This window comes from Gossypium arboreum, chromosome 13 (assembly GCF_025698485.1).
Source record: "Gossypium arboreum isolate Shixiya-1 chromosome 13, ASM2569848v2, whole genome shotgun sequence".
Lineage (NCBI taxonomy): Eukaryota > Viridiplantae > Streptophyta > Magnoliopsida > Malvales > Malvaceae > Gossypium > Gossypium arboreum.
The window spans coordinates 10,984,999-11,012,321 of record NC_069082.1 but is presented as its reverse complement, the minus strand read 5'-3'; the positions used below and the strand labels follow the sequence as shown (position 1 = coordinate 11,012,321).

The following is a 27,323-nucleotide window of genomic DNA, read 5'->3' as shown; positions in this document are numbered from 1 at the left end:
CATTATTCATGAACTCAATTGATGTACAATGTTTAAATCCGTATTCAAGAATTGGGTAGAACGAACCATTCTAACCGGTACAAATTGATATTTTTAAGAAAGTTAATTAGTCTATTTTTTTATTAAAACCAACAGCTCCAAACATGCTCTAAATCTATGTATTAGGAATTTAGTCTCTTTATTTATATTTAGTTGATGCACAATTTGATTAAAATATGACCCCAAATCCCTGTGTATTTGAAAATTAATTCCTTTACTTTTCATATTTTATAAAATTAAATTTAATTGTTAACAACGTTAAAATTTTCCTATATAAATTCAATGGTGTGATATTTTGAAATAAGAAAATATCACTTGTTAACCATGTAATAAAAAGAATGAGATTGGAATGAACTTGAATTTAAGGAAAATATTTTAATAGTATTAACAATTAGATTTGAATTTTTAAATTGAAAGATAAATGATTAAATTTTTTGAAATAAAAGTAAAAGGATTATATTTTAAATGTACGAGGAGTACAGGTACTTAAAATATAATTTAATTTAATCTTTCAATTTTCATAATCGCTGACGTCTTACTGAATTCCAGCACTTCTAACTCTACACAGCGTATAACCATGACGGCGAGGCCCACATCTTCACTATGCAATGAATTTACCCCAAATGTCCGCCCATCAGTCAAAATCAAGTTTCTCTCTTTATGTATATCGCCTGTGGAGTAACAAGAACCAAGAAGAGGCTGATCTTCACTCCATTTCGAACACTTTAGACAGGCTAGTTGGGGAAAATCGACGCCAATGGCCATCAGAGACACCGTGAAAAGGGCGGAGCAGCTGGTGGAGACGTCGATGAAAGGGAACGACGCCTCCCATGATGCCTCGCACGTGTGGAGGGTCAGAGACCTTGCCCTCTCCCTCGCACGAGAGGAAGGCCTCTCCTCCAACCCTGACTCCATGGAAATCGTAAATCATTTCATATTTGATTTATTTCCCTTGTCTCTGTGTTTGGGTAGTTTGAAAGAATCAATTCAAGTTGACCCTTTACTTTAAGCATGCCAGCTTTTAAAACTACTGACTCTAAAACTGAGCAATTGATTGAAGATTCAGCTCTTTATTTTCATTATTATTGGTATTTGATATTGTACTGATGATTGGAGCTTAGAAAGTTTCCATGGTCTAATGTTTATTTCCAAAAGCGAAGGTACTAAGTTCTTGCCTACTAAATTTCTCGTTTGCCTTTGGTTTTGTTTCCATGGCAGGTGGAGCTAGCTGCACTTCTTCATGATGTAGGTGATTACAAATACTTGAGGTTTGTATTTCAACCTTTTGTTCAAAAACCATGTATTAACCAGTGTTCATGCTCTGGTTAGAGGAACGAAAACAATGTAAATAGCTATTTGCTTGGTACTAATTCAATAGGGGTGGTTTTCTTTGATTGTATATAGTATTTTCAAAAGTTTGTGAATTGTTTGTTGTCTCAATAATTTTATAATAAACCATATGCTAATTGGATTGTTTGTCTTATTGGATTGGATTGCCATTGTTCTCTGATTGAAATCATGCATGCAAAAATTGCTTGGAGATGGTGATTTCTGGTGACAGGCGTATTAACACTCGTATTTGGCCTTTGGCATAAGAGTTGTCTTTCTCAAATACAGTGGTCCATTATTGCATTTCTTCTAGTTAAGTTATTAAGGTTGCTACCCAAAGATGGTTTTTCATTTGATTTGCTATGAATGTGTGAGTTCTTCTACATTGGCATGCAGGGATCCGTCTGAGGAGAAGCTAGTTGAGAATTTTCTAGAGGAAGAAGGCATAGCTGAGAGCAAAAAGATAAAGATATTAAGCATCATAAAGGGAATGGGTGAGTTTGAGTTTATTTCTCAGGCTAATATTTCTTCCATTTATGTTTTTATTAAATTTAATTCTAGTCTCTTAGTCATTAAAACATCTTATTGTCAATCTTATACAAACAATGAATGTCAAGTAGGCTTCTAAGTACCCTTTTCTATGTACTTTTTTCAGTTCATATTTAAATTCGAGTATGATAGACGTTGTGGTTATTGCAGGTTTTAAAGACGAACTTGCTGGTGTGGGGAACCAGGAATTTACCCCTGAATTTGGGGTTGTGCAAGATGCTGATCGTCTCGATGCAATTGGTGCCATAGGTAATTTGCATGTTCTTCACGTTAATTTATTCAATCTCTATGTTAGCTTCCGAAGGAAACATCTCATAAGCTCTAACTCAAGACAGTTTCATTGTTTATTCTTGGCTGGCTTGAGTTATCGATTCAGATTTCTTTTGCCTGTAGGGTGGTTTATACAAGACACTGCAGGGTGTACTTACTAATATGCTTGCTTACAATTACATAAAGATATCTATACCTTTTTTTTTTTATCCCCTTTGCTCAACATGCAAAAAAGACTAAGATGTCTTGAGCTGAACCAGAGTTCTTCGGTTTAGGAATCGCTCGCTGCTTTACATTTGGTGGAAACAGAAACAGCGTGCTTCACGATCCTGCTATCCAGCCACGATTGGACTTATCCAAGGAACAGTACATGAAGAAAGAGGAGCAGACTACTGTGAACCATTTCCATGAGAAGCTTCTTAAGTTAAAGGATTTGATGAAAACTAAGGTACCCCGATATGCAAGAAAATTTCCTTATAACCGGAGTATTATATTACTTTAGGTATTCATACATATGCGTATCAGTGGTATTGTTAACTTTGACTATGCTATTGAGTTTGCGCACTGATGGAAACTTCCAGGCTGGGCTAAGGAGGGCCGAGAAAAGGCATAAGGTCATGGAGGAATTCCTTAAACAATTTTACGCGGAGTGGGATGGGAAGGCCTGAAATGAGGTGATTTTCCTTCACCTAGATATATACTAAGCAATCACCTTACGAACTCTGGTTCTGATAATGAAACAATGTTTTGTTGGGAATAATTTCAATTTTCAAATGGAGATACTGTTGAGGACATGTTGTTGGCTAAGTTACTTCTGCATACTATTTCCGTATTTTCTACGATCTATACCTGGACTAAGATTTGTGTTACTATGTCTATTATGACAAGTCTCATGCTTCTATAGAATATGTATCATAACTCTGCACTGTGCTTTGTTATGATTAAGATTTAAGTTGGTTTACAGCACCGCTGACTAGTTCATTTTTTGTAAGCCCTGATATCATTAGATGATAAATAGATAGGTTTTTCTGCAGGAGCTCTGCATGTATTAGTCTAATCCATGTATTTTGCTTCATTAACTGTCATGACCCGCCCCGCCAAGCCTCGAGTACATAATTCGGAATTGTTCTCTTTTGAGTACTTGCAAGTTCCTCAAGGTTTTGTCACTTTCAAATACACTTCCACACATTTGAACCCGAAACGTAACACACTAAAAAGGGTATTCTATCAAACTGATTATGTACACACGCTCGGAGGACCAAATCGTAGCATTTGTGTTATATACCTTCATCATCATCATCCCATGTCAGCCTAGCTTGTTAATAAAGGATCAACAACTTGAGTCTATCCAACTGGGACTCCAAGCAACTCCGAACAAGTAATTTAAAAGTAACTTAAAATTTATTAATAAGTGTTGGATGCAATAGTAAAACATATATTTAGGTTTAAATCTTGAAAATAACATTATTAGGAGTAAGGATTAGCGTTCAATCAAATCAAATTGAATGAAAAATTTTTGTGTTAATCGAGTTGATTAATCTGTTTTTATCATTCTAATTCGATTTGAAATTTTCTCGAGCCAAGTGAAATGAAATTTGAATCGAATATATTTGTTCAAGTTAAATTTAAAAAAAATGATTTTGGATCCTTGTAATCATTGTCACCTAATGTAATCAAATTTGTTATTAATTTTATACCCTCATAATTTATTTATTAATATTTTATATATAAGTTAGCTTCTTTGCTTACATAGTTGCTTCAATTATCTTTTAATTTTTGTCATTGTGTATTTTGAAATTAAAAATATATTAAATGTAAAAATGTTATTTTTAATAAAATTATTTTAAAGATAAAATATAAAATTGATACCATCGTAAAATTTTAACACATTTTGTGGGAGTAAAATTTGGGGGTGATATTCAACAGAAAATGGAGGGGGAGGATGGGTTTGGAGTAGAATGGGGTGAGATAGGAGGGGAATAAAAGTTTTGGGGAAAAATAAAAAGTTTTAAGGGTTGAGGGAGTAAAATTTTAGGGGGAAGTATTTAAAAAAATTGGAAAGGGGGTTTGGGGTAAAAGGGGGTTGAGATGGGAGGGGAGCACAAGTTTTGAGGAAAAGTAAAGATGTTTGGGAGTTTGGGATAAAAATATAAAATATTATAGTTTGATTATTCGAATTTAAAAACCAAACTCGATTTGAACTCGAAATTTAAAAAAAATTCGAGTTGACTCAAATAATTCGATTAGTTCAAAATTTAAATTTTTTTCAATTTTTTTCGAGTCGAATCGAATTTTGTTTACCCCTAATTAGGAGAGACAATCATGAACTTCAAAAAATTAGTCTTAAAGGAGCATAAAATAGATGTAATTCAAAATAATCTTATAAGAAAAAACAAGTCGCAAAATTTGAATAATCCAAATTTAAAGTGGCTTGAATTTAGACCCGTCTAAGTGAAGCTTTATACTTTGACATATATGGATATGATTTTGAAATATCTAAAAAGATTGAGTATAACACAAAAGAGATACATAGTTGAATAGTTATAAAAGTTTATGCAAAATTGATCTATAATTTTTATTTAATTATTAAAGTTTTTTTTATTAAAAGTTATATCTAAACTTTTAATTTTGCATTATTTTACCTTAAAAGCCCAATTTTGGCCAATAAGAATATGACATGCGGCATGTTATTAATTCGTACTCTTTCTTGAATAAAACAAGAAGAAATTGATAGTTTAGATATTTTATTTTGACAAAAAAAAATTTAAGAATATAAGTAAAAAAAGCAATTTAGTTTTGGGGTTACTTTTGTAAATAAACCTTCAATAAAAGAAAATCAAATCCAACATTGAAGGGTATCTCTTTCATTTGAGGTACTCGTAGAGCCCCGATTCGTGGCGGTTGATGAGGTTCACCATAAGCCCATACTTCATGTACAATGTCAATGCAATTTTAGGTGCAACAAGATGACCTTTCACCACCTTCACGGTGTAGCGGTATAGGATGGAGGCGGCGGTGAACTTCATCTGGTAAAAAGCGAAATCTTTGCCTAAACAGAGGCGAGGACCGCCATTGAAGGCGGAGAACTTGTAAGCTGACTCGCTCATGTAATTGCCATCTCTTAGCCATCTCTCTGGTTTATATTCTTTGCAATCTTTTCCCCAAATGGATTCTATTCTTCCCATTGCGTAGATTGCATATACTACTTTCGTTCCTGTCTTTGTCACTGTTCCATCGGGTAATACGTTGTCTTCAACAGCCTGAATAATGACCAAAATTACTGATTAAATCACAGGGCGCTAAACTTATAATTTTACCTCTGGCCAATAAGTGTATATACTTTAGCACACAAATGTATTTAAAAATATTATTAAAGAAATAATTTGAAACTAATTAATAATACATTAAATATGCACGATATTAACATTAAATTATTTATCATTATAGTGTTTAATTAATGGTAGGTTTGAATGGGCGGTGTGGTGCATTTAGCTTACTTTTTATTTCATACTATGGTATCTAATTTCACCGTCACCACTGTTTTTACACTAACAATAGGTAAATGCACTGCCCATCTAAACTCACCCTAAGTTACAAACTCAATCAAATGCATTATTAATATTTATATATAAATGATAGAGATAATATATTGTGAATGTTAAAATAAAATATATAAAATGCATTAAAATGAAACTTTTGTTGAGCGGTAAATTTAAGAATTTACTAATACAATTGACACCGTTTAAATCTCATAATATTTATATTTTTATTGTTTTTAAATAAAAATATTAAAATACCCATAAATAATATAATACATTTTAATTAAAAAAGATATTTTCATAACTTTTACCTTAGCTAAATTAATAGCATGTTAAGGCCTAATTTAAAAATACTTTTTAAAAATATTTTTAACCCAGTTTTTAACTTGGGAGGAGCACTTTTTTCTAAAAAAGAAAAAACAGTTTGTTTAAAAATACTTAATACTAAACATACTCTAATTCATGAAACCAATTTAAGCAAAAGATTTATTAATAATATAGTGATTAAGAGCTCTGCCCATAGCCCTGCCAATATTATATAAAAAATTCTAATAATAAGAATTAAATATAATTAAATAATAATAATAAATTTAAAATCGAATAATTAATATTGATAGCATTTATCAATCAATCCTAATTTAATTGCTTCTCAGCTACTCCAACAAATCAAGTGTCACCAAAATTTTCCTACATTCAAATCCAAAATACTACTACTTAAAAATCTAATTTAAAAGCCAGAATAAAAAATTGATGATAATCAAAACTATTTCAAAAATTTTAAAGTTTATAATTAAAGGAAAATGGTTAATGTATATAATTTTAGTATTTAATTTAAGTAAAAAAACTGGGTATGAAGCAAACATGGTGGTACCGAATTCGGGAAAAAAAATTACCTCCTTGAGATCAAGAGGTACAGAAGGATACAATCTGAGGGCCTCTGATAATGCAGCTTGTAAGTAATCCATCTTCTTTATCTCCTCCGCTTTAAATACCAATTCGCCATTTTTTATCTCTTCCCTTTCCTCAACAATTCCGCTAATCTCTGCTACAATTTTTTCTTCCACCCTCGGGTTCTTTCCTACCAACCAAAAAAACCAGCTCAACGCCACCGCTGAAGTATCTCTGCCGGCCAGTATGAAGTTCACGCAGATATCTCGCAAAAACTTGTCGGAAAATGGCTTCCCTTCCTCGTCTTTTGACGTCATAAACACCGTCAACAAATCTGATCTTTGCCGTGCTGACTCTGACAGCTCCTTCTTCCTCGTTTCGATAACTTTCTTGGCGAATTCATCGACGTCCTTTATCAACTTTTTCAGCTTCTTTTCCGACCCCAAATCAAGGCACTTCATGGTTTTCCACACCCATGTTGGGGTCACAAGCCGGAGCGCCGTCACCTCCGTCGCGTCCTCGAACGCTTTAGCGAACGGTATGTTGGGCAACTGGGGGATTAAGCACCCAGGGTCGACCCCAAGGGCTATAATGCAAACGTTATCGAACGTTAATCTCAATAGGATATCTTGGAGTTCTATGGGGATCGATTTGTTTGTGGCATTTTCTAAGATAGGTAACAGCCTAGCGTGGACGAGCTCCGCCAATGACTCGGTGGTTAACCGCCGGAACTTAGCCGAGTGAAACTCGATGCTCGCCGCTTTCCTCTGAAGTCACCAAGTTTCGTCGTCGGCACTGAATATCCCATCGCCGAGGAGGTCGCCAACATTTTCGCGAAAAGATGGTCCTTTGGGGTAAACGGAGAACTTGGTCTTGAGAACATGCTCAAGATTCCTAGGATCGGCAGTGACCACGAAACTTAGGCTACTAAACCATGGACCTATAAACAAAAAAGTTCCATTCTGCTGGCAAACTATGTGGGAAATCAGCTCAAAAAGATCGGACCGGAGACCGGATATCAAAGTCGGTAGCATGCCTAGAACTGGCCATACGGGGAGCCCATAACGTCGTTTCTGCCTCAAGTAATGTATAGCAATGAAGACGATAAGGGCAAGGATAAGCTCTACGATATGAAGATGTAAGAAAAACAGCCACCGAGAAACAAAGATTCCGGTAAATTTATCATCGTATTCGGAGGAAGTTAGGTTGGTATTAGGGTTGATCGTCATGGTTTTGAGATGATAGGAAAATGGAATAACTATTAAGCTGATTTTGCATGGCGAAAGACACTGCGTCTTTTTTAAGGCATGCCTTTTATTGGCGTGCACGTGGCCTTGTCCACAAGATGATAAAGGATCAACAAGAGTCTATCCAACTCTAACATGTAATTTAGAAGTAACTTAAAACCTATTAATAAGAGTAGGATGTAATGGCAAAATCAGATTGAGGTTTAACCTTGAAAATAATACTGTTAGAAAGGTGGTTATAAATTTTAAAAATTAATTTTAAAGAGTATAAAATAAATGTAATCCAAAATAATCTTATAAGAATAAATAAATTGTCAAAATTTGAATAATTTAAATTTAAAATAACTTGAATTTAGACATATTTAAACGACAGCTTTATACTTTGTGTAAGGAATTAGTTAGTCAGTTAGGAGGTTAGGAAAGTTTGTTTTTTTTTTGTTTATAAAAGATAGCAGTGGATGTTAACAAGATATTGAAGATAGTTTTATTCATCATAATCTTCTTATTATCATTTCAACACTTGTGACTATATTAAGTTATAAGTATGATATGATTTTCAAATATCTAAAAAATAGAGATACAGAGTTGAAGAGTTATAAAAGTTTATGCAAAATTCATCCTCAAACTGTATAATTTTTATTTAAGTATTAAATTTTTTTTATCAAAAGTGATACCTAAACTTTTAATTTCACATTATTTTACCTTAAAGCTCAATTCTGGCCAATAAGAACGTGACATGCCGCATGTTATTAATTCATACTCTTTCCTGAATAAAATAAGAAGAAATTGATAGTTTAGACACTTTTTTGACCAAAAAAAAAAAACCTTTAAGAACATAAGTGAAAAAAACAACTTAGTTTTGGGGTTAATTTTGTAAATAAACCTTCAATAAAAGAAAATCAAATCCACCATTGAAGCGTATCTCTTTCATCTGAGGTACTCGTAAAGCCCCGATTCGTGGCAGTTGATGAGATTCACCATAAGCCCATGCTCTTAATATGGTAAAAAGCGAAATCTTTGCCTAAACAGAGGCGAGGACCGCCGTTGAAGGCAGAGAACTTGTAAGCTGACTCGCTGATGTAATTTCCATCTCTTAGCGATCACTCTGGTTTATATTCTCTGCAATCCTTTCCCCAAATGGATTCTGTTCTTCCCATTGCATAGATTGCACCGTTCCATTGGGTAATACGTCGTCTTCAATAGCCTAAAATGACGATAAAAATTTCTGATCAAATCACAGGGCGCTTCTTTTATGGTTAAAATATAATTTTACTATTAACCTTTTCATTTTTAAAGGAATTAAACTTATACTTTTCAAAGAAATTATAAATGCGTGTGGAAACTATAAATTTAGAACACAAACGTGTTTAAAAATAACATGAAACATATGGTTTGAAACTAACTAATAATAACACATGAAATATGCGCCATACTAAAATTAAAAAAATTAAAATTAAATTATTTATCATTATAGTATTCAATTAAGTTACAAATTCAATCAAATGCATTATTAATATATATAATGGTAGAGATAATAAATTATGCATATAAAATAAAATGTATAAAGTACATTAAAATAGAACTTTTGTTAAGTAATAAATTTAAGACTTTACTAATCTGATTGACGATTTTAACTCTCATCATATTCATATTTTTATTAGTTTTGTTAAAATAAAATACTAAAATACTCGTAAATAATATAATTTATTTTAATTATGAAAAGATATTTTTATAATTTTATAACCTAGTTGGTGTCTTTAACTAAATTGATAGCTTATTAAGGCTTAGTTTAGAAATAATTTTCAAAAGTACTTTTAGACCAATTTTTAGCAAGGACTTTTTCACTCAAAAAACAACTTGTTTAGAAATACTTTTGTCCCAAAAATATATTTAAGAAGTAATATTAAGCACACTCTAATCCGTGATACCAATTTAATTAAAATGTTTATTAATAATATAGATTTTACCATTTACATGATTAAGAGCTCTGCGGCTGCCAATATTATAAATAATATAATAATAAGATTTAAATATAATTAAATAAAAATATAAAAATTATAATCAATTGAATCAATTTTTTTTGAAGTTTTCGGTTTTTTTATTAAACTATCAAAATAGTCACTTTTGTTTACTTTAGGTTATATTTTATTCATTTATATTTAAAATATTATATTTTTGCAACTTATATTAACGTGTTATAACATTTTAATTACTGAGTCATTTATTACCGTTAACGATATAATGATAAATTGACATAACATTTTAAATTATCATTTCAAACAAAACAAAACTGGATGTGCATGTGGGACTGTTAGTTTTGAAACCTAACTTTAAAGCTAAAACGGAAAACATCAATGAAAGTTGAAGCCTCCATCGAAGGTTGGGATTTAGTTTATGTATAATAATAATAATATATTTTATGTTTATTTAAATTTGATTTAAAATGAAATGTAGATCATTTTTTTTAAAATTTACATATGTTTATAAATTATTAATTTAAATTTAAATATGAATTTTTTAAGAATTTATGTTATTTTTATTTAACTTTTAATAATTTATACTTTATTAAAATTTAGACTTAAATATAAGATAATATATTATAACATCAACAAATTTATTTTGTTAAGTTAAACTTGAGCTTTGAATGTTGGAATTCGAGTCTACACTATATTTAAACAAACTTTTATTTCTAATATAAAAAAAGATTGCACATGTGATTATAAACACTTACCATGTGATGAGTAATTGTAAAGGTGACAAACAGTACTTATCATAAAATCAAACAAAAGGTCTAGAGATGTATTTATCATACAATTAATGACAACTACCTATTTTGTTAAAATATTTTTAAATTTATTATAACTCTTATATTCAATACCTTAAGCATCAAAGTGTAAGGTCTTTTAATTATGTTTTCAAAGGATTAGTATGAAGCAATCAAGTTAGCTTAAGTTTTAATTGTTAATTCAAATATGATGTATGCCATATTTAAAATATTTATATGAAATTTTAAACATGTCAGTTATCTATTTTATGAAATAATTTCGATTTAATTTATTAAGGAAAAAGAATAACTCTCGTAAATTTTAATAATATTATTTTTCATTTTAAGTACATCATATCTAAATTATCAAAATAATATGTATACATATTTAAAGTTTATTTCCCATATTTTCATTATGCTTCGTGCCATATCTAAACTAACAATTAATTATAGCATTTTAAAAACATACATGACCCAAGTTAAGCTGAAGGGCAAAAGACTTTGTTTGCCCCTAAACTTATTTAATTTCTTAAAAAGAAAAGAAAGACCTTACGTCTCCATATGTTAGATGTTTGCAATTTCTTTTACATCTGATGTTTGCACTTTTCAAGTTCCATAGTCACTTTGATTGCAAGTATTAATTAAATCTGTTTATAAGTTAGGTTACTCGTTTAGATTTGAAGGTTTATCTAAAATTTAAGAGAGTTTAAATAAAAAAATTTGACCCGAAAATTTGACTTGGACAAAAAAAATATGTCCGTTTAAAATATGGACCAGGCTCGAGCTTGAATATCTAAGGCCCCATCTTGACCCGACTCGTTTTAAGTTTATAATATTTTATATTATGTTATTTTTATATATTATGTAATTTAGTACACATTAAAAAATAAACCTATACTAAATATATAATACAACTCTAATGTAAACAATAAAATAATGTTAAGATGACTATATAAAATTTTCAATAAATAAAAATGTATAAAATTATTAAATATTAAAATAATATAATATAAATATTTAAAAAAATTAAAAAATAATATAGGCGGGCCTAAAATTAGCTTGATTTAGTCTTTTGCAAATATGAATGTGTTTGGGCAAAATTGTAGAATTAAATTTCGAGTCAAGTCGAGTTTAGACAAACATAAAGTATGCTAATATTATACTTAGACCCAACCCATAAACACCTCTAATACTAACCTTCTCTAGTAAATTTTTTTATACTTTCAATAATTTGATTTTCAATATCTTTATAAGATAACAATTTTATGAACCTCATATTGCACAAATGGATAATAGAATTACACGTATTTCATCATACACGCTCTTATATTTCCCTACTTCTCTTGTGATAATATAATACAATGAGCGTGCTAATTAGCATGATTAAACATGTTCCAAGGGTTATTCATTTTACTCTTTCCCTTAGAGAATGTATTACTTTTTATTTATTTATCAATATAAGTTGAGTTTTTCACATTCTCCACAATTGTTATCTATATAACATATGTTATATTCCTAATGTAACTTTATGCCATAATGGTCAATGGTAATACCGTTAACTCAAATTTATTACCTTTTGTAAATCTTCCTCATGCGTTTGATAGTAGTGTCATTATTTTTACCTTCCATAAGTCTTTCTCATGTGTCTGGAAGGAGGGTTATTATTTACATCTTTTGTAAGCCTCCTTTCATGCACCTGAGAGTAGGATTATTTCTCCTTTATTCCTAGAAATGTTTGTATTAACCATACAAACCATCCACGTGCAAGACTCATGATTAATATTTATGCGGAAGACAATGTTCTAGCCCTTATGCAACACTGCACACTTCACTCGATCGTTGAATCTGAATGTGTCATGCTACATTACGTTGACAAAGCAACTCAAGCTAATTCACTACTATTATTGTAATGACCCGATTTTCAATGGTGTTGGAAAATGTAGTTTCAAGACCTTTTTTTTTCCATAAATTGAGTTTGTAAATATTAAATAAGGATATTTATAGAGTTAGGGTATACATGAATTGAAATTTGGTTAAACAGTTTAGCCGAAATTGTGAGTAATTATGGCTTAGGCACTAAATTGTAAAAGTTCAATCGCTATAAATTTTTAATTAAATTAAGGTTTAGGGACTTAAATAACAATTATCCAAAGGACAAAAATAGCTAATAGGCCAACTTTAAATGGAGGATAGTGGGATGTGATGTTAATTACCATTAGATTAAAGTAATTGATGATTAGTGATTAATTAATTATGATTAAGTTAATTAATTAAGTTTAATTAAAACTAAACGAACTATATATACTTAAGATAATGAAAAAATATGATAAAACATCTTCTTTTTCATCTATTCACCACCCTCCACCCTAAAAGCCATGGGAGAAAGCTTTTGAAAGCTTTATTGGCATATCTTTTGAGGCATTTAAACCATCATTTCAAACAAAAAATGTAACGCCCCAAATTTCTTATTTTTGCTTCTGTAAAATTTTAACACAAAATGAGTATTTGCTTCAGTGGTTAATTGTTTTGGGTGTGTTTGTGAGGTCCCAAGTTCAAGCCCTACCTTTAGCAATTTTTGTTATTTTTGGAATTAAGCCCTATCATTATTCAGTGGGCTTATGTTTAATTGCCTGTAATTTCATATCAGAATGAGCATGTTGGTTTGAGTGGTAAGAGGGTTTGTGTGTTGGAGGACTTGTACTTGAATCCCTGCGCGAGCATGGATGTTGTATTTTTGCTCGATTTTGCGCAAGTGTTTCAGTGTAGTTGGAAACCTGAGTAGTGGGTTAGTGGAGATAATTAGGGGATTTGTGGGATATACTTGCTATTTTATTTTATTTCTATTCTTTTTTCCAAAATCTCCTTTTCCTTTTGACGTTATTGTTTCCCATCTCCTCTGATTAAATTTTCTTCTCCTTCCTACCTTTTTCAGCTTTCTTAATTCATTTCTCTTTGGTGCAAATCCTGGTCGTGTTCGTTTGGTAAGTTTCATTTTGCTTAATTTTAACGCTTTTCGGCCAAGTGTTAATAAAGGTTTTGATTTGTTGTTTTCGGCTAGGTAAAGAACGAGAATCTGTTGGTGCTTTTGCAGCGAATTACGCATCAAGGATTTCCTTTTAGTTACCAGTTTTAGAGGGCTCATGTTTGCATTAGCACCAAAATCGAACCAAGTGTGTACCCGAAACGCAGAAAACGAGGCTTCTACAAAAGCTGAAAAACAAAACTATCAACGCCACACGGGCGTGTGGTTGCCCCTGTGGTAGGCTGTGTGTGAGGACACGACCGTGTGATCGACGAAGGCATGGCCGTGCGCAAGACATGGCCGTGTAGTGGCTCGAGTGTAGCCGTGTGGGCCACACGTGCTGGGCCAAGTTGGGCGTGTAATCCCACACGGGTAAACCACACAGGCATATGGGCCAATATACCAAAATTTTTCATAGGTTCGCATGGGTCGTCCTAATCGACTGTGGACCTACTGTAGGGTCGGTAAAGGCTTGTTAAACCCTAAAACTATGTGTTCTGTTAGACTGAAGTTCTGTTCTGAGCATGTCTATGCCATGTGTATCTGCTATCTATTTATATAAGCATGTTCTACCTGTTGATTTTGTATGTATGATTTGTATCTGTTTTAGGGTAGGACTTGTATATGAGAAGGAAGTATTCTGACCAGTATTAAAAGTCTTTATTCTAGTAGCTTGACTACATATATTATCTGATATGTGTCTTAATGACACGACGTGGTGTGTAGGGATGGGTGGGTGTTTTCAACCCCACATGGTGTGATGGGATGGACGGAGATGGTGTGTAGAGGATGGGGGTAGGATTTTTCATATCTGTATCTGTATCTAATTCTGCTATTGTATCTAAAAAGGACATGAATCCGTGTCTGAATCTGCTTCTGGTTATGTGTATGGTGTTTGTATACTTCAATGCTTAATTCTGATGGGTTACACACTGAGTTTTCATAAACTCACATCTTTTTGTTTTTCTGCCAGGTAATTTTCAGTCTTAGGCAGATCGGTGCAGTAGAGACTCAGCGGTGACCACACTTCTGTTAAACTGTTTTAAATTACTCTATGTTTTATCCTTATTTTGGGAATTCCTTTTGAGAGTTGTAATTTTGGGGACTCTCTGGACTGTTTGATTTTTAATTGGTTATTTTTTGAATAATTGACTATTTAATTATTTTGCTAAATGTTTTATTAAAAACGACAGTTTTTTTTATGCAACAATAGTTTTTCTAAAAATACGACTGTGATTTCGAACCTAAATGGATAAAGCTTCCGCTGTAAATAAGAGTTTTGGCATTAACTAGTTAATTAATGTTTTCAGTAATTTTTAAATGTTCGCAGATCATGATAGGTGATTGGTTTATGATGTCGATTCCGTTTTTGAAAACCCTTACCTTGTGATACTTCCAGACACGACCATAATGTCCAGGTCGGGTTTAGGATGTTACAAAAAATTTAGATTAAATTATACAATTGGTCTCTATATTTTTTTGTTTGGAGCTAAAATTTAACCTAAAAATTTCGTTTGAAATGATAATTTAACATACCACGTCAGCTTACCGTTACAATGTTAATGACAATTAACGCTCAATGACTAAAATGTTACAACATGATAACGTAAGTGACTAATACATAACATTTTGAAATATAAATGACTAAAATGTAACATAAAACAAACAAAAAGTGACTAATTTGGCAAAAATGGAACATGGAACCTAGAGGCTTTTAGCGAATGTCATCCAGATAAAATTGTTAAAAAGATTGCAGCCATTCCCTCTCCACATTTGCTAGCAGATCTGGATAAAATCTTTTGGATAGATACAGTGAATGGGGATTTTTCAGTTAAGAGTGCATATCAAATGTTAAAAGTAGGAACACAGAACGCGCAAGACACAAGGTGGAGAAGCGTTTGGAAGTACCATAGACCGCATCGAGTGCGTTTCTTCCTATGGCTCATTTCCAAACAACGATTACTTACTAACATAGAATGTGTGCGTAAAGGTTTTGGTCAAAATATGTCATGCCCAGTAATTTTAATTAATTTATTAGAAAATAAGGCACAAATTATGGAATTTAACCCAGTAATTTTATTAGATCCTTAAAAATTCAGCCCAAACAGCCTATATATATATATATATATATGCAAGATTTATCTTATTTAAAGACCCACATTTTTTGGTTTTAACTTTTTTTCTTTCATTGTCAGATTAATTTTATTTCTTTTCTTGAGTTTAAATTTTTAAATTTTTTATTTGCTAGAAATTTTATGAAGATTAAAATTATATATTTCAAACATAAAATTGTGTTTAAAAATAATATATGATTAATTAATATAATTATATATATATTTGAACAATTTCATCATAAGTAATGATTATATTTGCTCTTTTGCATAATGTCTAGAATTACCTATAGTTCCTTTCCAACTTAAAAATAGGAGGATAATGCTTTTCAACGCACTCTACATGATAATAATATGTTGGACAAAACACGTTAGCGAACAAATATATAAATATAAATAAACAAATATTTATTTAAAATAAAATATAAATTAAATAATTTATCTTTAAATTATCAGATACGAAAAACCAATAAATAATATAACGAAAACCAGAAATCGAAAAGAATTGAGTTTTACTATATGTTGATGTTTGTCTTACACAGTTTCCTTAAAACAAGTTCAGTTGCTCCTACGATACTTGGAGAAATGTTGGTCGATTATCTCCCGAGATACAACAACATGATGATCGAAGCAGTAGCACCTCTGCAATTATCAAGAAACAAACATTGTCTTTTTCTATCACTGAAACATTAAAAAATATGAAAAGGAAAATAAAAAAATTTTGGAGAGCAAAATAAACTTGGTGTGAGAGAGTGTGATAGCATAAAAAATTATGAAGAAATCTTAGATTTTTATAGACATTCAATATGGAAGAATTTTGGAAATATCCATGAATAAATATACAAAATCTGCATTAAATGAGCAATTAAATCAATTTAATTAAAATCAAATCAAATTAATTGGAATAAAATAAAATAAGGATAAATTTAGCGTTAGGCTAAAATATTTGCAAGTCAATTTTGGATTCGACCAGTTTGAACATTTCGAGTTGCCCACATCTTGCAAGTACATCCCAACCTTAATGGGTTTGAATCTACAACCCCCTGCATTCGAAATAAGATTTCAAACTTAATTATTTAATCAATTTTCAAGTGGGTTCTAATATATATATACACATCTTATACTTGGTATTTAACCAATGTGAGATCTAAGCTTTTCTTTTCCTCAACAAATATTCACAAATAACTTACTTTGAACATTAATTTCTCATTCATCACACAACCATTTTAAGCATATGATATACCGTTGTAAAGGTCTCATAGAATAGAATAAAAAACCATAATTTTATGATTTAATTCTTCACTTTTACCAATCGAAAATATACATCAAAATTTCTAAAATTATAATTTTTCCACCATAATACTTATACAGGATAATTATATATATATATATATTGAATGCGTTATATATATTGTTTTAGTAATTATTATATTTTTCTGCCAAATTAAATCAGTTGTGATAATGCATGTTCAAGTACTACACGTGGTAGATGGATGTGCGCGTGGACTGTTAGTTTTAAATCCTAAATCCCAACTTTAAAGCTAAAACGGAAAACATCAATGAATGTAGAAGCCCCCACCGGATTGAGTTTACCAATAATATTAATATGTTTTATGTGTATTTAAATTTAATTTAAAATGAAATGTAGATTATATATATTTTAAAATTTACATATATTTATAAACTATTAATATTAATATTTAATTTTTAAAAAATTATGTTATTTTTATTTAACTTTTCACAATTTATATTTTATTAAAATTTTAGACTTAAACATAAGATAATATATTATAACATTAATAAACTTATTTTGTTAAGTTAGACTCAAGCTTTGAATGTTGAAACTTAAATTCACACCACATTTAAATAAATTAGATTTTTGTTCAAACCCTTTTCTCGAACATAATATTTTTATCTAAATATTCGAAACATCAAACATATTTTTAAATTTAGTTTAATTAAATCTAAATCAAACTGTGAACTTTTCTAAGAATTTGTGGTTTCAAACTTTTATTTCTAATATAAAAAAAAAGATTGCACATGTGATTACAAACACTTACAATGTGATGAGTAATTGTCAAGGTGACAAACAGTACTTATCATAAAATCAAACAAAAGGTCTAGAGATGTATTTATCATACAATTAATGACAACTACCTATTTTGTTAAAATATTTTTTAAATTTATTATAACTCTTATATTCAATGCCTTAAGCATCAAGTGTAAGGTCTTATGCCTCCTATAATTCTTCTTTTATCTTATAAGCCTAAGTACTTGTTTGCTCAATAACCAACTCTCAACCCATCATTTGCACTATGTTAATCAACTTACATCATCCAAATCTGAAACATGATCAGTTAATGTAATCCTTTAAATGTCCATATTTTATAATTTAAAATAAAATAGAGGTTTAATTGCATTAATGGTCTCAAATTATATATCTCATTCTAATTAAATTAAAATTAAAATTTCAAAACGTTTGAATTATGTTTTCAAAGTAGTAGTATGATACCAATCAAGTCTTTCTATAAGGTTATTCTTTAACTTAGGTTTTAATTGTTAGTTTGAATATGACGTATGACATATTTAAATATTTGAATGAAATTTTAAACACGTCGCTATTTTATCTTATGGAATAATTTAGATTTGATTTGTTAAAGAAAAGAATAGCTCTCGTCAATTTTAATAATATTGTTTGTCATTTTAGTACATTATATCTAAATTGTCTAAATAATATGTATTTAAAATTTAATCCCTATATTTTCATTAGGCTTCAGATCATATCTAAATTGATAGTTAATGCTACAATTGATAATATAATAAAGATTCAATTATAACATGCAATTTAAATCATTCATACATGACCCAAGTTAAGCTGAAGTGCAAAAGAGTTTGTCTGCCCCCTAAACTTATTTTTATTTCTTAAAAAGAAGAAGAAAAAAAAAGGACCTTACGTCTCCGTATGTTGATGTTTACACTTTCTTTTTCCTGTGATGTTTGCACTTTTCAAGTTTCATAGTCACTCTGATTGCATGTATTAACTAGATTTGTTTATGAATCAGGTTACTCGTTCAGGTTTAAAGGTTCATTCGAAATTTGAAAGGATTTAGACAAAAAATTTTGGCCTAAAAATTGGCTTCAGCAAAAAAAAAAAGCCTGTTTAAAATATGAATCAGGCTCAAGCTTAAATATTCAAGGCCCTATCCTGACCCGACCCATAATATAAATATTTTAAAAAAAAATTAAAAATAATATGGCTGGACCTAAAATGAGCTTGATTTAACCTTTTGCAAATATGAGCTGGTTTGGGCATTGTAGACCTAGATTGCGGGTCAGGTCGGGCTTAGGCAAGTATAAAGTTTGTTAATATTATGCTTAGACCTAACCCATGAACACCTCTAGTACTAACCTACATTTTTTATACTTTCAATAATATGATTTTCATTATCTTTACAAGATAACAATTTTATGAACCTTGTATTGCACAAATGGATAATAGAATTACACACATTTCATCATACATGCTTTTATATTTCCCTACTTCTCTTCTGATAATATAATACAATGCTTGTGCTAATTAGCATGATTACACATGTTACAATGGTTATTCATTTTACTCCTTCCCTTAGAGAATGTATTACTTTTTATTTATTTATCAATATAAGTAAGTTGAGTTTTTCACATTATTCACAATTGTTATCTATATAACTTATTTTATATTCCTCATGTAACTTTATGCCATAATGGTCAATGGTAATACCATTAACATAAATTTATTACCTTTTTTAAATTTTCCCCGTACGTTTGAGAGCCGTGTCATTATTTTTACCTTCCATAAGTCTTCCCCATGTGTCTGTGTGGAGGGTTATTATTTACATCTTTTGTAAGCCTCGCCTCATGCACCTGAGAGTAGGGCTATTTCTCTTTTATTCCTAGAAATGTTTGTGTTAACCATGCAAACCATCCACGTGCAAGACTCATAATTAATATTTTTGCAGAAGACAATGTTCCAGCCCTTATGCAACAACCCACACTCAACTCGATCGTTGGTTCTGAATGTTTGATTCCACATTACGTTGACGAAGCAACTCAAGCTAATTCACTACTACTATTGTAATGACCCGATTTTCAATGGTGTTGAAAAATGCAGTTTCAAGACATTTTTTCATAAATCGAGTCTGTAAATATTAAATAAGGATATTTACAGAGTTAGGGTATACATGACTTGAAATTTGGTTAAGTGGTTTAGTCAAAATTGTGAGTAATTATGGCTCAGGCACTAAATCGTAAAAGTTCAATCATTATAGATTTTTAATTAAATTAAGGTTTAGGGACTTAAATAATAATTATTCAAAGGACTAAAATGGCTAATAGACCAACTTTAAATGGAGAATAGTGGGATGTGATGTTAATTACCATTAGATTAAAGTAATTGATGATTAATGATTAATTAGTTATGATTAAGTAAATTAATTAAGTTTAATTAAAACTAAACTAACTATATATACTTAAGATAGTGAAAAAAGATGCTAAACATCATCTTCTTCATCTATTCACCACTGTCCACCTTAAAAGCCATGGGAGAAAGCTTTTGAAAGCTTTACACATTCGACCACCATTTTTAGGTAAGTTCCTAGCTATTTTTCATTAATTTTTATAGATTTGAGATCATGAGAGCTTGATTTAACTAGCCCATGTACTAATTTGTAAAACTGTTAAAAGATTTGAAAGTTTCCATTGTTGAGAATTGAATGAAATTTGTGTGAAATTGTTAGAAATTAAGCTTAAATTATGAAAAGGATTAAATTGCAAAGCTTAATTATAGTTTCATACATTAGGGACCAAATCAAATTAAATAAAAAACTATTCTAACATATTGGCAAGGATAAAAAATAGAAAGTCCCTAATGAGCCATGGTGAAATCAGATTCTAATTCGAGGTCCTAGATTGAAAGTTATGCTTGTCCCAGTTTTAGGGACTAAATTGAATAAATTACAAAAATCTGTGTAAGTTGGTATTTGATTCTAAATTGGCAGGAAATTGATTGTATGATATGTTTTATGATTACTCATAATTAACAACAAGACAAACTATCGAGAGGGAAAGAAAAAGCAAAAATCATCGACGAATGACGCACGAAATCTCGGTTTGTTCATTTATGATTTAAGGCCGTATTAATTGGTTGCAGTTTCATGTTATTTGCATATGAGAATCTCAAGGTAGGTATATGGTAATAAATTGAACCATTGGGTTGAGCTTGAATATGGATTGCCGAAATAAATGACTAAAGTGAATAAAATGTAAAATATCATGAATTACTTGAAATATGATATGTGTTATGGGATTGGGTGAAAATATGTATTGAATGATATGAATTACATGTGATTTGTTAAAGAATTGGATTGTGATAGTGAAAATGATTGAGAAATGGTATGTGTACTAAATTATAAAAATGAATTGAATATTGATACCATATTAACTAGTCGGGCTGAGTCGGATATAGTTAGTATGCCATAGGATTGGATTGAGTATGGGATTATGCGCTTATGCACCAAGATGCACCTCTTGTTCCAGTATGCGCTTTGTGCGCCAGTACACACTTAGTGTGCTAGGATGCACTTCATGTGCCAGTATGCGTTTTATGAGCTAGCATGTACTTTACGTACCAGTTACCCCTACTTCAGTTTATCTAATGATGCACTTCGATGCTAGTTTGGTGAGTTGGTTGGATGATCCGAGTATCCGTTCGAGTCCGATTCAAGTTAATAGGGGTTATAAACGATGAATGTGATATATAATGTCGAAAATGAAATTGGTAATGATATGTAATTGATTGTACATACATATATAGTTTATAAATTGAGAAAAGCATGTAATCTAACATGTAAATTGGCTGAAACAAGCCCTATAGGCCTAAACGAAAAAAGAATGAGTCGATAAACTCTAGAAATGAATTGTATGGTATGAAATCAAAGTAAATAGATGATTGCCATGAAACATGAATAGTATGATGTTAATAGTATATGGTATAATTACATAAATATGTGTGTTTGATTCTTAAATGTATTGTATGTTTGGTGAATAAATTGGAATTGCACATATTTGTGCATTGTTGAATAGGTTGGTTGATGACATATTAGTATGCTTATGCATGTAGATTGATACTGAAGAATGATTGACAAATTGGAATATGGTTTGGTTAGATATTGATGACATAAATGCATGATTTGTCTTAAAGCATATTGCTAATGTTAGATTATATATTTATATCTTGAATCATAAATGTACTACTGAGCCTTATTGCTCAGTATATGGTTTGTTTTCTCCGTGTGTAGGTTTAGGTACCCCTTGAAGCCCCGAGAATTGAAGCTAGCATCCAGGCTGTCGTTTTCGACTTAATAAAGTTTGTATAGTTCGTTCATTTTTGTCTTGTGACATGTACCTAGGGACACTTAGCTAAATGTTTCAAAGGGTTAAGTTGTACATGTTGTGATCTTATGCAAATGTTAGAAACTCTGTTTGAATATGTTCTTATAGTTGATTTGGAGTCTTAAAGTTAAAAGTTTATGTATTTGTATGAATATTTGGTTGGTATTTGGAAGATTAGTAGAAACTTTTGACCTAACAAATTGAACTGTTACCATTCGAGTCAGGACTAAAATTTCAAATTTTAAAAAAGAGCAAAAACTAAAATTGATCAAATTAGAGTATAGAAACTAAATTCGCAACTTATGCATAGTAAAATGACTAATAGAAAAATTTCACTTAATCAATACTAATTTATTTTCATTTCTAAATACTTATCTTAAAATAAATTAGTTTAAATAAACTGGCTAAATTATTAAACATATAATTCCAAAAATAATTTAAAAAGAGATTAAAACAAACCAATTAGCTAATTTTATGTAAATAACTAATTCTATTTAGATTTATTTGAGCTTAAATTTTGTATCTTTTGAATATTATTCAAAAGTCATTCTAATTTAATTATATTCAATGATTATCTTTGTAATTTTAATTAAAATGATTAAAAATAAATTTTTAAAAATATTGTTAGAATTTGATTAGATCGATTAAATAAAAAATTAGTTAGTATATTAATTTAGAAAAGAAGTTAAACATGAATTGATATGAATTTATTGAACGAATTAAAAGAAATTATTAAATTAATTTTAAAATAATTTATTTAATTAAATTGGATGAATGATAGAATCGAGAATCGGTGATTTAACTTCAATCCGATGGTAAAAACATTGCTTTTGAGCCTCAGGCAAGCCCGATGGTCCTTAAAGGAGATGAAAAGCCATGGAATTGGAACCTAAGTTTAAACTCAATCAAGCCCAAACAGAGCACAAACCTAAAGGTCCCCAAAATTGGGAAATATGGACTTTCCCTATTCGACATTCTTCCACCTTCGCGTCTCTAAGCTGAGCAAAGCTTAAAAGTCTCAGACTTTCACTAGGGTTCTTGTTAGCAGCTGCTTTTTCAATGGCTTCTTTTCGCAACAAATTCCAAGATGTAACTACCCTTTTCTCTCTCCATTTCATCCATGTTTTCATTTTTTTCTTCATTTTAGGAACTCAAGTAGCTGAACAGATTATGCTTTTTTTTTTTTGCACATCAGTTGTGATATCAAACATCGGATTTATGTCGTTTGTGAAATTGGGTATTGATGAACCAATGGTGGAGTTTAACTCAGTTCATTTTTATGCATCAAATAAATGTTCTTTTTTTTTTTTTTCTATTGATGTTCCAGGCTGTGAGAACCTTTGCAAGAAGCCCTAGATTTACTAAGGACCCAAGGAAACTCCAGTTTGAAGTTGACATTAACCGCCTTTTTATGTATACCAGGTTAGTGGTCTCCCACATCCATACCCATGCTCTCATTCATTATTAGAGGTATCAAATTTTATCTGAAAACCCAACCTGATTAATCTTACTCAGTCTGATTTGATTATAAAAAGTCAATAACCCGAAGCTGAAATCACTTGAACCGGAAACCTGAAAGGACCCAAATCAAGTGTCAAACTCGATAAAACCTGAAATGACTTGACCTGGAAATCTGATTGGCAAACTTACTGTAACCTAAAACGATAGGAACCAAACCGAAGCTGATACGCACTTGAAATGATTTGAAAATATTAAATTTTGAATTGGTTCCAACTCATGTTGACCCGACTCAAAATCAACCCAACCTGCTTGATTGACTAGTCTATTCATTGTCATTATTCTTAGTTCAATATTTTGATTTCCTGAAAATGTTGCTTGTGCAATGTTCAGTTACAATAGTTTGGGAAAGAATGCGGATGAGGCTGATGCGGAGCATATCATCGACATGGCTAGTAAAGCCTCATTTGCCGACCAACAGAAGCAAGTGCAGGAAAATATTCATAATCAAATTAAAAACCTCTGCACTGCAATGGATGCAATCCTTCTCAATGTCAACGAGCCGCAAGAATCTCAGTCCAAAGCTACTCCTTCCCGAAGTGGGCTCAGTTTTGCTATTGGGAGGAACGGCCCAACTAATAACCATCCTGGTGAGTATATTTTTCGTTTATTTTGGTTGTAATAATATGAAATACAAACAGTTTAACTGAAGTTTATCATCGTTGATAAATTTGTCGTCTCATAGATGAAATGAAATAGCAACAAGTTTTTTCGAATATTAATCTTTTATCTATTGTTTGGCTTTGAACATATATACCTTTGGGATATCCGTTGTTTGACTTCCATTGTATATGCTGCTGGTCTTGAGTTTCCACTTTGTATAACAGAGATTAGAGGAAGGCCATGCTGCTGCTGATGTTCTTTTCGGTTCTAACTATTGATGGTTTTTCAGTCCAGATGCTCCTAAGATAAGGCCATTAAAATGTACCGAACTCTCACAGAGGCCATTAAAAATGTCCCAATGATGTCCTTGGTTCTTACCATTGATGATTTGTCATAGATGAAATGAAATAGCAACATGTTTTTTCGAATATGAATCTTTTTATGTGTTGTTTGGCTTCTATCGTACATGCCTTCGAGATATCTGTTTGGCTTTAATCTATGTGTCATCGGTCTTGAGTTTCCACTTTGTACTAATAATAGTAGTGATTAAAGGAGGGCCCTGCTGTTGATGATGTCCTTGGTTTTAACTATTGATGGTTTTTCAGTGCAGATGTTCCCAAGACAAGGCCATTAAAACGCACCGAACTCTCACAGAGGTTGAAGGATTCCATTGGGTACACTCTTGATGTCAAACAGTCTCAAATACCCCACAGCGAAGCTGGACAAGGTTTATTTTTGAATGGTGAAGCTACTGTTGGATCTGTAATTGCCATATACCCTGGTGTTATATATTCTCCGGCTTATTACCGATACATTCCTGGATACCCAAGAGTCGATGCACAAAACACGTATCTGATAACGAGATACGATGGGACTGTCATCAATGCCCAACCTTGGGGTTACGGAGGTGAAACACGTGAATTATGGGATGGCTCGAAAATGCTAGATGCAAAGCTCAACACGGATGCAACAGAGAAAGGCTCGGATCGGTTTTGGAAAATGCTTAGCAAGCCTTTGGAGAGCTCGCGAGTGGGGAATGGTGAAGTTTTGGAACGTAGGAACCCTTTAGCCTTGGCACATTTTGCCAATCACCCTGCTAAAGATACGGTGCCAAACGTGATGATCTGTCCTTACGACTTCCCGCTGACTGAGAAAGACATGAGAGCTTACATTCCAAATTTATCATTTGGAAACGCTGAAGAAGTAAGCATGAGGAGATTCGGCAGTTTTTGGTTCAGATGGGGTTCGAGAAACAGCGAGTCAAATGGTCCGGTTTTGAAGACTCTTGTTTTGGTGGCTACTACAGCACTTTGTGATGAAGAAGTGTTGTTGAACTACAGGTTAAGTAACTCGAAACGAAGACCATCATGGTATACTCCCGTCGACGAAGAGGAGGATCGACGGAGATGGAGCTAAATTCAGGGATATGAGGTATTGAAAAGGAAATTGCAGTCAGTGTAGGGTGTAGACATAGAAACTAATGAGTGTTTTGATAATTTTCCATGTTTTTTCCCCTTTCCAATAAATTATTTCTACATATGATTTTGAATGATTCTGTAAAAGTATGCCATCAATATAGCATATTAACATGCCATTACCGTCTATATGGCGGTGTTGGCGAGGTGATTTGGTTAGTTCGATTTTTATTTCGAAACGTGTAAGCCAGTCGATTGTTAATTTTTATATCAACTAGAATGATATTACATCTATACTTGGTTTTGAGTGAGTAAATATTTGAAGGTTAAAATATGTTGTAAGAATGTGTCTGTTTTGAGTAAATATTTAAAGGTTAAAATATGTTGCAAATATGTGTTCTAGGGACGTGATTAAAAAACAATTTGATAATTAAATTTGGACATCGGTAGCATGTTTGCTAGTTATCATATTTAATGAAATTGGGTGTAATTAAAATTCACTTACCTTGTAATTTTGCATACATGCATGTTCATGATAAACTTAAATTAATTTTATACAATAATGATATTTTGATTTTAAGATATTTTTATACATTTTGATCTACTAGATAATTAACTAAATTATATTATAATTATTATAAATTAATTATATTAAATAACTAGATTATGTAGTATTTAGGGTAAATTGTCCCTTTAGTTACTTTAGAATACTTTATTTTTTTTCTGTTAATTTAGTCATTGTGGTTATATTTTTAGTTCATTTTTACATACATTAAAAAAATCTTATAACTAATTACAACTACATGGCATGGCATCTTTCAGTAAAAAATAAAGATGTTCATTTATTAAATGTATATACACATTATATTTCAAAAATATAAAAATAGAAATAAATATATAAAAATTCAGAAAAATATATTTAAAATCTAAAAAATATAAATTATAAAAATTTTAAAATAAAATTTTAAAAATACGATAATTGAAAAAATAGTTGTCATTAATAATATTATTACAAAATGAAAAAATGTAAAAATTATAAAAATGTAATTTCTTTCCATTTTTATAAAATTATAAAAAGGTATTATAAAATACTTTTTAAATTTTTATAACATTTTCAATTTTATATATTATTTTTAATTTTTAAAATTTATAATTATATATTTAGAATTTAGAATTTTTAAAGCTTTTTATATATATTATATATTATTTTTCTTACATTTTAATTAATATAATATATTTAATATTAAAAAATAAAAAGGACACATGGTGTATTCTAATAGTGCCACGTGGCAGTCAATGCTTGTAATAGCCTAAATTTTCAAGGTGGTTTTCGAACAGTGATTCGAGATCACTAAATCCAACAAATGAGTAGAAAATATTAATAATTTAGTGAATATAAGTTAAGTGTGAAGTTAGGAAAATTTTGAAATAGCGAATAGTGTACTAGAAATAAAAATTTTAAAAATTAGAATCGGAAATGAGATATCGAGAGTTTGAAAATTTAAAAACGAGCCATAAATATTTTTATAAATATTTATGGAGTGTTAATAAGTTAGTATTAAAGTTTTGTTAAGAAATTTTAAAATTTTGATAGTTAATT

The 27,323-nt window shown here is 30.7% G+C and overlaps 2 protein-coding genes and 1 pseudogene across 4 annotated transcripts; 2 read left to right on the top strand and 1 right to left on the bottom strand.

Annotated features, from left to right (window-relative positions):
* Positions 1 to 571: 571 nt before the first annotated feature.
* On the top strand, positions 572 to 3,139 carry LOC108461545 (uncharacterized). 2 transcript variants are annotated; one of them, XM_017761413.2, is made up of 6 exons: positions 572 to 961; positions 1,258 to 1,307; positions 1,765 to 1,862; positions 2,068 to 2,166; positions 2,463 to 2,635; positions 2,769 to 3,139. In XM_017761413.2, the coding sequence occupies exons 1-6, from the start codon at positions 797 to 799 to the stop codon at positions 2,853 to 2,855; spliced, it is 672 nt and encodes a 223-aa protein (XP_017616902.1). In that variant the 5' UTR covers positions 572 to 796; the 3' UTR covers positions 2,856 to 3,139. The 2 variants fall into 2 exon arrangements, with proteins under 2 accessions (XP_017616902.1, XP_017616901.1); XM_017761412.2 differs by having other exon boundaries at positions 619 to 961; positions 2,448 to 2,635.
* A 1,709-nt stretch (positions 3,140 to 4,848) lies between these two features.
* Positions 4,849 to 7,987, bottom strand: LOC108462223 (cytochrome P450 86B1-like; annotated as a pseudogene). Its single transcript, XR_001867930.2, has 2 exons — positions 6,620 to 7,987; positions 4,849 to 5,447 (listed from the first exon to the last, which is right to left on the bottom strand). The product of XR_001867930.2 is annotated as a cytochrome P450 86B1-like (transcript).
* Positions 7,988 to 23,005: 15,018 nt separating this feature from the next.
* Positions 23,006 to 26,055, top strand: LOC108461374 (uncharacterized). The gene is made up of 4 exons (XM_017761208.2): positions 23,006 to 23,276; positions 23,515 to 23,609; positions 24,039 to 24,295; positions 24,919 to 26,055. Exons 1-4 carry the CDS (start codon positions 23,247 to 23,249, stop codon positions 25,722 to 25,724), a joined length of 1,188 nt encoding a protein of 395 aa, XP_017616697.1. The 5' UTR covers positions 23,006 to 23,246; the 3' UTR covers positions 25,725 to 26,055.
* The last annotated feature ends 1,268 nt before the right edge of the window (positions 26,056 to 27,323 follow it).

What these genes read in the sequence shown, in the direction of transcription:
- LOC108461545 (XM_017761412.2), top strand. Translation starts at nt 797, where the DNA reads ATGGCCATCAGAGACACCGTGAAAAGGGCGGAGCAGCTGGTGGAGACG. An exon ending in ACCCTGACTCCATGGAAATC is followed by an intron (nt 962 to 1,257) that starts GTAAATCATTTC and finishes TTTCCATGGCAG; the next exon opens with GTGGAGCTAGCTGCACTTCT. An exon ending in AGGATTTGATGAAAACTAAG is followed by an intron (nt 2,636 to 2,768) that starts GTACCCCGATAT and finishes GGAAACTTCCAG; the next exon opens with GCTGGGCTAAGGAGGGCCGA.
- LOC108461374 (XM_017761208.2), top strand. Translation starts at nt 23,247, where the DNA reads ATGGCTTCTTTTCGCAACAAATTCCAAGAT. An exon ending in TTCGCAACAAATTCCAAGAT is followed by an intron (nt 23,277 to 23,514) that starts GTAACTACCCTT and finishes TTGATGTTCCAG; the next exon opens with GCTGTGAGAACCTTTGCAAG. An exon ending in CGCCTTTTTATGTATACCAG is followed by an intron (nt 23,610 to 24,038) that starts GTTAGTGGTCTC and finishes TGCAATGTTCAG; the next exon opens with TTACAATAGTTTGGGAAAGA.